The 12,143-nt window shown below is 38.7% G+C and overlaps 1 protein-coding gene and 1 pseudogene across 1 annotated transcript; both read right to left on the bottom strand.

The window, feature by feature from the left end:
* Positions 1-6,718: 6,718 nt before the first annotated feature.
* LOC114271624 (putative carboxylesterase 12) lies at positions 6,719-7,916 on the bottom strand. The gene has a single exon (XM_028213231.2). It carries the CDS (start codon positions 7,761-7,763, stop codon positions 6,798-6,800), a length of 966 nt encoding a protein of 321 aa, XP_028069032.2. The 5' UTR covers positions 7,764-7,916; the 3' UTR covers positions 6,719-6,797.
* Positions 7,917-10,198: 2,282 nt separating this feature from the next.
* LOC114271623 (putative carboxylesterase 12 pseudogene) lies at positions 10,199-11,386 on the bottom strand (annotated as a pseudogene).
* Between the last annotated feature and the right edge of the window lie 757 nt (positions 11,387-12,143).

The raw sequence follows: 12,143 nt of genomic DNA, 5'->3' as shown, positions 1-12,143 counted from the left end.
GGAATAAACCAACACTTGTTACTCTTCAGCCGAAGTAAGTGTAAGGCTGAAGAGTGGTTGGCTGGAATAAACCAACACTTGTTGCTCTTCAGCCGAAGTAAGTGCAAGGCTGAAGAGTGGTTGGCTGGAATAAACCAACTCTAGTTACTCTTCAGCCGAAGTAAGTGCAAGGCTGAAGAGTGGTTGGCTGGAATAAACCAACACTTGTTACTCTTCAGCCGAAGTAAGTGTAAGGCTGAAGAGTGGTTGGCTGGAATAAACCAACACTTGTTGCTCTTCAGCCGAAGTAAGTGCAAGGCTGAAGAGTGGTTGGCTGGAATAAACCAACTCTAGTTACTCTTCAGCCGAAGTAAGTGCAAGGTTGAAGAGTGGTTGGCTGGAATAAACCAACACTTGTTGCTCTTCAGCCGAAGTAAGTGCAAAGCTGAAGAGTGGTTGGCTGGATTAAACCAACACTTAGTACTCCTCAGCCGAAGTAATTATGTCGGCTAAGGAGTGGTTGGCTGCTAAGTATAGTTTAACCAACCAAAAACCGAAATAACACTTGGAGTAATAGAAGACATTACAAATGCAAGCATACACACAACAACCGGGATAAAAGTTAGCGTAAAATTTTCATTCAAAGAAAAAGTCATTACAAACGAGTGTAGTTCGGTTACAAAGAAAAAGAATACAAAGTCAAGCGAAAAGATCTTCAATCTCGGCATCAAAGGCAGCATCAGTGATAGCTGGAAGACCGGTCTCTAGCGGCAGGACTCCTTCAGTCACAATAGTGGTATCGACCGGAGCCACAGTTTCATTTGGCTGCTCAACAGTCAGATCTTCCACTCTGGACTCCGGTCGATCTATCTGATCCACGTTTTCAACCGGAGTATCCTCAGTGGCAGAGTCTTCATCTGAACCTGAGTCCTCAAGGAATTGCTGCTGCATCGTATTGGCGTATTCCAGCAGGGAGTTCGGTATAAAGTAGGCTGGAGGGTTGAAAACCTCGGTCTGAGGATCATGACCGAGCTTCTCAACGGCTCCCCTCCAGCCGCACTTAAAGAAAAGATCCTTGGCAGCATTGCATTGTAGGGCGTAAGCATCCTCTGCCCTCTTGAAGCCCTGCTTGTCAGCCTCTTTTACCTTCTCCTTTAATTCGGCATCCTTCTTTCTTTCAAGTTTTAACAACTCGCGCAAGTACTTGTCCTTCAGAACTATGGCAGTCTTTTGTTTTTCAGCTTCGGCCGAACTAACCATTCCGGTCAGTCGGCCGACCTCACCTCGGAGTTCGGCCAGTTCCTTTCTGGCTTCTTCTAGTTCGGCCGATTTCGCCTCTGCCTCGGCCGCTGCTTGCCTTGTCACTTTCCTCAGCTCCAGTACTTTCCTGTGGGTGATTTGGTTTTTCTGAATAGCCTGACAAAGCAAACAACTTCCCTTTAACCGAAGAAAGAGTTAAAAAGGAAAAGAAACATAAACAGAAAAGCAACCGAAGTCACTAACCAGAATCATGGATTTAGTAGCAGACCGGATGGACTTCAGCTCGGTGGTTAACTGTTTTTGGTGATGTTCCATGTCTTTGGGCAGACACACGCTCTTGGCCAGGTTGATGGCCAACAGGTGGTCTTTCTCAGCAACGACCGAGTCTGTGTCTAGAATGTCTCGGTCGTTGAAGGTTAGTTTCGGTGCCCAGCAGCCGATGGTTCGGTCGGAAGACTCCGGTTGGGGGCTCAGTGGTAAGCTCGGCTGAATAGGAGTTTCTTCATCAATCAAAACTCGTTCGGGTTCGGAAGTTCGGGCACGTTTGGTTCGGCGGGAAGAGGATGGCTGTTGGGAAGGAAGGGCGACAACAGCAGGCCGCGGTTGGCTGGGAGGCGCCACTTCGGGCCTAGTTGTTTCGGTGAGAAGGGCCCTGACTCTGCTCCTTTTCGCCATCTCTTCTTCTGCGGTTAGAGGGACAAGTCTTATCTCGGGCAAAGTTGGGTCCGGCTCCGGTGCCTCTTCAAGAAGGACGTCAGTCACCCTTGCTTTTCGGCAACCGCTGTAGCGATAGGTCGGCTCAAAATTTAGAAGCTTGGCCCAATCTCTTTCTTTAATCCGAAATGCGGCTCGCAAGACTCCGAGGTTGGGATAGCTATACAAGGAATGGAGATGGGCGAAATCTGCAAAAAAGAGAGAAGTGTTAGTTCGGCTAATAAACTAAAAGATAACACACAAAGCAGAAGACCGAAGTAAAATTACCAGGCTCTCCCATTTTCCAATTTATAGGTCGGCCAGGAATTTGAGCTTGAAAATCCTCAAAGTTCCCAGAGACCCAAAAGAAATCATCATCATTAAGATCTTTATCCGGAGTGTGTTTAATTATCTTCTCTCGACGGCGGCGAATTCTAAGGTAGTAGACCCACCCAGCATTCTTTGAGCCAATAGAGTATTGATGAAAGATCTCGGCCAGACCAAGATTTAGTCCGGTTTGGTGGTTTAATGCGGCTATCCCCATTATAATACGATATGTATTGGTGGATAGTTGGGTGGGGCATAACCTAGTCTGTCTAAGAAATTCGCAGATTAGCGGTTGGACAGGAAACCGTAGTCCGGTTTCTATTATGGATTGAAGGGTAAAGGGGACGAAGCCTTCATTGTTCCAGGGGGTAGCATCTTTTTCGGCCAACGTCAGATGGACATCATTAGGAATCTGGTAATCTTGCCTAAATTCGGCCATGCCACCAGGGGTTTCGACTAAATATCTATACTTACCCATTTGTTGTATAATTTATGAATAAATTATTTCGGTACAAAAACTAGGCTCAGTAGCTCGGTTGAGCACACGCAGGAATGCCTGGGCAACCTAAGTCTGCAAAGTAGAAAACAAAGGGGTTAAGCACAGATCGTTGGACCGCGCTACAAATTATAAGCAAGATATTCAAATCCTACTTCGGCTTAGTGGGCTGGTTCTACCTCGGCTCATCAGAAGGTTTCTTAGCTCGGTTTTGAGCAGTTTAGACCGGTTTAACGTCTAGGGGCAGCTTTCTGAGTTCGGTCTAAAAAACTAAGAAAGCTGGTTTAGTCCCAAGGCCTAAATCGGTTGCGGTGTGAGGAAAGTTACTCCGGCTGAGCCCCTAGGGGCGGCTTTCTGAGTTCGGTTTCAGAACTAAGAAAGCCGGTTTGGCCCCAAAGTCTTAGCGCGGTTATAGACCGAAGTACCTAGTTCGGTATGTGCAAGCTTGTTCGGTAATCTTATCTTGGCTAGAGTGGTTCAGAAGAAACTACTGACGTTCCTACAAGTTCTAGTTCGGCTATTGACTACAGAAATCTACATATTAGGGGCAAACAGAATCCTAGTTCGGTTGCAATGTGATTTTGGATCTAAGGCTTGTTTTTCTACATAACAGTTCATACACATACAAATTCTATTCATTTTTTCATAAGAATACAGAGGCAAAAACAAAAAAAATGCACAAGCATGCTTCGCCAAGACAGGGAAAACAGAAAAGAAGAAAGCAAAAACAAGTTTTTTCAAACTTACCAGAGGGAAACGAAGGCGAGGGAGGAAGAATGGCAGCAAAACCACAGCCTTTTCAAGAACAGTGGAAGAACAGTTAGAGCGCACAGAGAGAAGACGAAGGATTTGAAGAATGTAAGTGAATGATTCAAAGGTAGAATGGTTCTTTTGTGAAAAAGGAGAGAGAAAGAAGCGGCAAAAAGGGGCGGGAACTGTACGAAATTTTTGCAGGGCGGCTTGACAGTTGGCCACAGCCTACCAGAGTTTGCCACGTGTCACTGGAATGGGAAGCGTTACAGTCGCTGTGATTGAAGAGACGTTTTGACCGGATATAGTGATACCCGACGTAAACTTAGCTCGGCTGGAAAGGCTAAAGGATTTTTAGCTCGGCTGAAAAAGGGTAACAAACTCTAGCTCGGCCAGAAGGCTGGTAATCCCAATCATGTTGCACAGATGGAATTAAGGGGCAATTGAGAGGGTAATTTTTGGGAAAAATTGGGCCGAGCTTCGAGTTGGGTTTCGAGGCCCAAAGCGTAGAGGACTAGGTAAAAAGGCCGTACTGAATACTCCGGCCTAGAAGGCAAGGTTACTCCGGCCTTGGGGAGACAATGTTACTTCGGCCCAAGGAGGTGAGTGTATTCCGGCTCAAGAAAAGATAGTTGCTTCGGCCCAAGGAGGAGTAAAGCTACTCCGGTCCAGAGGCAACTCGGAGTTAGGCCGGTCGCAAAGTTAGCCCGGTCGCAATATGTTCTGGGAAGACCGGCTTCGGAGTTAGTCCGGTCATGACATACTCTGGCTAGGTCAATCAGAACTTGCTACTTGGAAGTTTGATCTAAACGCACCAAGGTTGAACAAGGGCAACCGAAGTAATGAGTTAGTAGAGAAGACCGCGCTAAGGATAGTTCGGCCTTCTATGTGGCTCAGCATAGCCAGTGTTATTTCGGTCATGTGGTAGTTCGGCCATGGAGAAAACCATCCCACTTGGTTTAAGCAGTGGGGGAGGGTGTAAAAGGATAAGCATTATCCTTAGGAGTATGAATCCTAGGAGGACTCTGCATGGAGAAATACAAGTCCTACCAGGATTGTGCCACGAGAAACTTATAAAAGCTCACAAGCATCACCTTGGAGGAGGTAATTTGAACACAATCTTTCTGAGAACTTAGAGCTTTGTCTATTTGTCAAGTTTTCTGACTTAGGCATCGGAGAGGTTTCCGGCACACACCCGCCGGCTAGCTCACGTTTGTGTTTTCAGGTGACAAAGCGACGTCGTACGGAGAAGCGTGGACTTGGTCAACAGGATTATACGAGGAGAATTATTTCCTCCCCGTACAGTTTGGTACGGGTATTTTTAGTTATTTTATTCTTAAAATAAATTAAAAAGTTAAGAGAGAGAGAGAAAATAAGTAGAGAGAGAAAGAGAGAGAAATAAATAATGATTTTGATCTGAGTAAACATTAGTTTCTCCTCTGTTTATCATTGTGCCTTATTAAATTTTATTGTGAGTCACATAACAAGTGCCTTATTATTGTGGTGATAACACATCATGAAAGAAAATTAAATTTTTTATTAAATAAATAATTAAATGTCTTATATGGATATAAGAATTTCACATTTATGTAAGGTATTTAGTCATTTATTTAATAAAAAATTAAACGTATAACATTTTTCAAGTGACAAGTCACTTGACCATTAAGTTATATTATTTCTAGAACAATGGCCCATCCATGAAAATGATATGAAATAAAACACCCATTAAAATTTGAAGGCAACTTGAAAATAATGTAAATTTAGTAGTTGAATTCGTCAAACTAAAGAGATAGTTATAGTCCTTATTTTTAATTTGTTAAATAAAACCATAAAATTTATTAAAAGAAAAATCTTTACTTTTTGGCAAACTGACTGGTGGATGGAACTCCATCACCTGCCTTGCGGAAATGTGAGTTTACACAAATTGACATTTCAAGCCTCACTTTTTTCTATATAATCAGTTTTTATTGGTTGAGATACAAATTAACGGCATGATTTAAAATCACAAAAAAAAGGGAATCACAAATCATTTTTTTATTCGTATCGTTACATCTATCGAATTTGTTTTATTTGAATAAATCCGAATGAGTTACTTTTCAGCAAGAGACTCATGCACATGAGGTTTTTTTTTTTTTTTTTTTTTTTATAGAAAAGACTCATTCAGACGAATTCGAATTAAACAAATTTGATAGACGAATCATTAATCTTTTTACATTTACACATGTCAAATCTCCAAAACAATTATGTCATAATAATCGCATATTATTTGAAGTTACGCAATAAGATACTAGCATATAAGGGTGAAAATTTGCGATAGGACACGATAATATGACTCGAACCATATACGAAATCAGAGGGTTATGATTGATCATTTCCCAACATTAATACGTATATAGCACGACATGATAATATGAATATTAAAATGGTCGAGTTAGCGCCAAAACTGTATAACATGAAATTGATACGGATAATCGGTATAATAAAGAATTAGTTACACCTTTAATATTTTTTCTACTAAAGAGTATCATGACGTTTTTTAATCTCTAATGTAATTTACATCCAGTTTATTAAAAATTATATAAAATACAATTTTAAGTTTAATATAAGTTTTGGTTTTTGCTTTTAATTGAACTTTTAATATATTTTTGTCTATTAATCTAGTAAAAAAATAAAATTATAAAATAAAATTTTTATAAATTAAGAAAATCAAATTAAGTTGAAATCAAATATTTTTATAAATAATTTCATTTAATAGAGATTAGTTTCATTAAATTTAACTTGTGAGGAAATTTTCAAATTTTTTTTGAAAATTTTATATTTTTAGTTAATAGTGAAATTTGTTGACATAATATATTAATACAATACGAATCTGAGAAGGACCGAAAATGACATGAAACGATAATACGAAATAATAATAAGTTGGATTAGTATTAAGATAATTCTAATACGAATCCGAAATACCATGAGGACACCCCTACTAGCATATAATGCAGTAAAAGAACTGTAAATTGATTTAGAGAAAAGGTAGGGATCATGAATTTTTTTTTATGAAAATGATCATGAAAGATTTGTGACCTTTGAATTACTTTGATTAGTGTCTGGTGCTTTATTTTAAGTGTAATTTAAGAATCATAAATCTTTCATTATCATTTTCATGAAAAAATTTTTATGATACCTACCATTGCTCATTGATTTATTCATTATTTAATCAAATTTTGCAAGAAAGCAAAGCATTTGATAGATGCAACGGCATTACATTAAAAAAAAATACAACAATGCACAACACAAAGAACTAGGCATTGTTTTCATTCAAGAAACAAGCCACTCGTTTGAGCATAGCCACAGCATTGTCACAAGTCGGATTAAACAAGTGGAACACATGGTCCTCCCCTGCAGCCTCCATAATCTCCACCACCCCTCCCCACCCGCTCTTCCCCAACTCCTCCTTGTAATACCATCCCCTATCCTTCAAAAAATCTTTCTCAGCAACACATACCAACACCTTGTCACAAACCATGCTCGAAAACTTCGGATCCACAACTGGGTTGAATAACGGGTCATCAGACCCACTAGACGATGGATACACAAAGAGCCAGAATTTATCAGCAACCGCTTTCCCATTGATGTTACCGTCAGCACCTTCAGATCCAACCGGGTCCTTCCCTCCGAAATATGGATGGATTAAAACCATCCCAACAAGCTTCACACCATCCAGCCCATCCGACCCGACCCGAATTGCCATGTTGTGTGCTATGTTACCACCTGCGCTATCTCCAGCAAAGAAAACCCGATCAAAATCAACGTACTCCTTTAGCCATACCTCACCACCATTAGCGGTCGAGTGAGAAGCAACCCACTTGACAGCGGCCCAAGAATCTTCGTACGGGATTGGAAGAAGGTGCTCAGGGGCTCTTCTGTAATCAACAGAGACGACAACGATGTTGACTTCGGCCACAAGTGAATTGAGATAGTTATGGTATGTGGGAGAGAAGGCGGTTTCCAGGCAGAAGCCACCGCCATGAAAGTAGACAAGAAGAGGGAGTTTGTGATGTGGGTTGAGGGTTTTGGGGATGTAGAGCCTCGCAGATAAGCCAGTCTCTGGATCAATTACGACATCTTTGGATTGGACACCGGTGTCGGGATTGATTGAAGGAGGGACAACATCGTTGCCCATGAATCTTTCTACTCTGCCATCTCTGTGAACTCGAATGAATGGTGGAAAATCATGGGCTATTTCTTCAGCTGTGCTTGAAGCCATGGTGATGATGAGAGGAAACTGAACACACGGAAAGAAATAGTGGTGGCCTTTTCTTTTCTTTTTCTACACTTATTGAAGGAGGATTCGTATCATCCCCATTTGATAGTTGTAACAATTGATATATATAATGAAAGGTTTGAATTTTTTATAATTATTTTTACGATATTTTTTTTTTAATCCCTAACACAACAAATAGTGTGCTGCCACATCACCAACTCATAAAACAAACTGAGACATCGAATTGAAAAGTCTCTTCAGCTCAACTCTAGTTTAAACTATCAAAAATGCTTTAGACCACTAATTAGTGGTGGCTCTAATGATATGGCAGTGGGTCTCACTCACTGCCACATGTGTTTTGTGCCTTGTTTTTTTTTTTCTCTTTTTTTTTCAATTGCCACCTCACTAGTGATGGTATTAGTGATGGTAAATTAGTGGTCTATAACATTGCTCTTAAACTATTTATGTGGTCAACTTCATTCTCTCTCTACGAACTGTTTTCCCAAATACATTCCTACAAACCCCAACGGCCATCGTACATTGCACCAACGCCATAGGCATATTATGCATAATGAAAATAATTTTGCATAATGAACAAATCTATATCACAATACAGTTCTGTAAATCCATTTAAAGTAATATACACATATCTTCATTTTCCAGACAAGCAAATCACCAACACAATCACTTATCTCCCCTTCAACTGCTAAATTTATCCCTATAAAGTATCTCTTTTCAGTTAAAGAATGGAAAATTCAAAAGAGTAGAAACAAAATCAATTCAATTTCTCCACAAAATACACAGGCCAATCTAATTGTTCTGGTAAACCCAATCACCATTTTTGGCTAATAGATTTGCTTGTCTCTATCACAGTCACCATTACCTCTCCGCAATTAATTTTCTCTGTAATTTATTCCTAATCTCTCTCATGTTGTATTCTTTATTTCCTATATACAAATAAATAGATACAACAGATTATATCTCCAGGATAAAAGAATGAGGGGTAGAAGTTTGGATTTATTAAGAATGGAGTAGAAAGAAAGAAGATGGATCTACAAATCTAAAGAGAGAGAGAGAGAAAGGGAGATTAACGGGGAGGTGTTTGCGGTTAGTAGAGAGAAAATAAGGTTACATAAATGATTCAAACTATGGTTAAGTTAAACTTGGCTCTTAAATGTTGAGTTCTTAATTTTTACCGAGGTGGCAAAATAATATTGGTTGTCTGTAATTTTAAATTTCACGGCTCAGCTGTGTAATACTCTATTCATTAATTGTAAAATATTTGTGTAAATTTACCATTATATTAAATTAAGAAAAATTTACTACAATTGTTGAAGCAAAAATCATTAAATGATGTAATAGAGAGGATTGGTAACAAAAAAAAAAAAAATTAAAAAATTAAAATTAACTTTTATCATGGAGTATGACAAGTTCTTGACAATTGGGTTATTTTGTTTCATTTGGTTATACTAATACAACTTGACTTGAAATTCTAGAACAAAGACCCATCATACCCATTCATGAAAATGATATGAAATAAAATACCCATTAAAATTTAGAATATTGTAAATTTAGTGGTTGAAATCGTGAAACTAATGTAAGGGGTTAATCATACTTTTGGTCTGCCAAGTATGCATTGTGTGTTATTTAAATTTTAATATTTAAATTATGTTAATTTAATCACTAAATTATAAAATGTGTCATTAGTCTTCAAACATAATTCAGTAGCATAAAGTACCTTTGTTTTTCTTTCTCTAATTACCTCTTAATCGAATTTGACAATACTATGATCATCACATATAATGGCCTCTAGAATCAAAGCACTTCAAAAAAGATAGGCGAGAGGGGTAACTTTAATTATACAAAGTGCAAACATATTGTGGGGAAGGATTTTGAGATAACGCCATGTGGTTAAGGTGATGCTGAGGTGTTAGTTAAGGTGTCACGTGGGCAGATTATATTTGTTGAGATGTTTAGGGCACTGTCGAGGTATTCTGCGAGGATACCAGCATCAGAAATATTTGGATAAAGGACTAGAATCTTAAATGACATCAAACTACCTATTTGGATAGAGATGGGACTCTTGAGGGAGTTCATCTTAATCTGAATAATGTGAGTTTGTAAATGATAGAATCTCATGAAGTAAGACTTCTAAAAGAAGTTGGACACTAATCATTATAAAAGTAAAGTACCATCATAGGTCTAAGGTATGCTTTTATTTGTGATACTTTGACTTGTGCATTAAGTACTGTTTTGATATTTGTGAGAAATAAGATTTATTGACTTCATCATCAAAATGTCCTGGGTCGACGAACCACTGCGGGAATTTTCATCTTCTTGTTACAAGTTGTTGGGCTTAATCTATTCTATCGGTACTCTCCAGCTAAGTGCCTCTTTAATTGTGTGGTTAGAAACCAACTCCCACACATGTAATGCAGTAAAAGAACTGTACATTGATTTATTTATTATTTAATCAAACGTCTCAAGAAAGCAACATTTGACAGATGCAACAAAATTATATTAAAAAAAGAGCAATACAGATGCAACAAAACTATATTAAGAAAAAGAGCAATGATTACTACGTACGTTACACAATGGAAAACAAAGTGCATGCAAACAACCAAAAAAGAAAGCCCACAACACAACACAATCACGCTCACACTCACACTATGCCTTGTCCTCGTTCAAGAAAGAAGCCACTCTCCCAAGCATAGTCACAGCATTGTCACAAGTTGGGTTAAACAAATGGAACACATGGTTCTCCCCCATAGCCTCCATAATCTCCACCACACCTCCCCACCCACTCTTCCCCAATTTCTCCTTGTAATACCATCCCCTCTCCCTCAACAAATCTTTCTCAGCTACACATACCAACACCTTGTTACAACCCAAGTTAGAAAAATTCGAATCCATAACCGGGTTGAATAATGGGTCATCAGACCCGCTAGATGATGGGTGGGCAAAGACCCATAATTTGTCCGAAAACACTTTTCCCATCATGTTAGTACCTTCACTTCCAATCGGGTCCTTCCCCCCAAAATACGGATGGATTAAAACCATCCCCACAAGTTTCACTCCATCCAGTCCATACGACCCAACCCGAATGGCCATGTTGTGTGCTATATTAGCACCTGCACTATCTCCTACAAAGAAAACATGATCAAAATCAACATAGTGCTTTAGCCATACCTCACCACCATTAGAGGTGGAGTGAGAAGCAACCCACTTGACAGCGGCCCAAGAATCATTGTAAGCGACTGGGAGAGGGTGCTCAGGGGCTCTTCTGTAATCAACAGAGACGGCAACAATGTTTGCTTCGGCCACAAGTGAAATGAGATAGTTTTGGTATGTAGGAGAGGAGGCGGTTTCGATGCAGAAGCCACCACCATGAAAGTAGACAAGAAGAGGACGTTTGTGATTTGGGTTGGGGTTTTGGGGATGTAGAGTCTTGCAGATAAGTCAGTCTCTGGGTCAATCACGACGTCTTTGGATTGGACTCCGGTGTCGGGATTGGTTGAGGGAGGGACAATGTCGTTGCCTGTCAATCTTTGGACACTGCCATCTTTATTTACTCGAAGGAAGTATGGAAATTCATGGATTAGTTCTTCAGCTGTGCTTGAAGCCATGGAGAAGAAAAGAAACAGAACAGAGAGACAGAGAGAAAGTAGTGGCTTCTGTTGATTGTAAACTCAAGCTAATAATACCTTATTGTGGCCAACATTTGATTAATAAATACTGATTTACGTGAGAGAGAGTGTGGTACCATTTCTGTTTTGTTTTTATATTAATTTTAAATTTATATGAAACTCTATTAGTCAGATTTTGAGTGAATTAATGAGATGGTTAAAAAAAAAAACAGAATAAGTCATAGATTCTATCATGGTTGATTAAATATTATAACCTATGCAAGTGTTATCGGTGCATTTACATTAGTAAAGGAGAAGGGAGAACGACAAATTGGAATGGTGTTGTTATGCATCTCTCTCATTATATTCGTTGTGGCTACGGCAGTGTGATTATATAACCCATCTCTTTTTTCAAATTTTTTATTTTAAATAATTTTTTTTAAATTATGTCAAAAGTTTTTATTTTTTCTGTTCATTTTATAAAAACAAATCTAAAAGGTAAAAATTTTAAATAATACCAAAAAAAAAAAAGGTTCACATTTTTTTTTGTGGGTGCTTATTTTGGTTTTTTTTTTTTTTAGAATTTTTAATTTTTCTTTTCAATTTTCGGTCTAGAAACCAAAGGTTTTTTTTGAAAATTTCTTTTTAAAAAATCACTAAAACCGAAAACAAACTAAAAAAAATCACCAAGTAACTAAACTCTAAACACCCACTAAAAGATTTCTTATAATTTTTTTGTATTATGTTTCATACTGAG

This window comes from Camellia sinensis, chromosome 2 (assembly GCF_055761805.1).
Source record: "Camellia sinensis isolate YWXY chromosome 2, ASM5576180v1, whole genome shotgun sequence".
NCBI classification, from domain to species: domain Eukaryota; kingdom Viridiplantae; phylum Streptophyta; class Magnoliopsida; order Ericales; family Theaceae; genus Camellia; species Camellia sinensis.
This window is presented reverse-complemented; position numbering and strand designations above follow the sequence as displayed.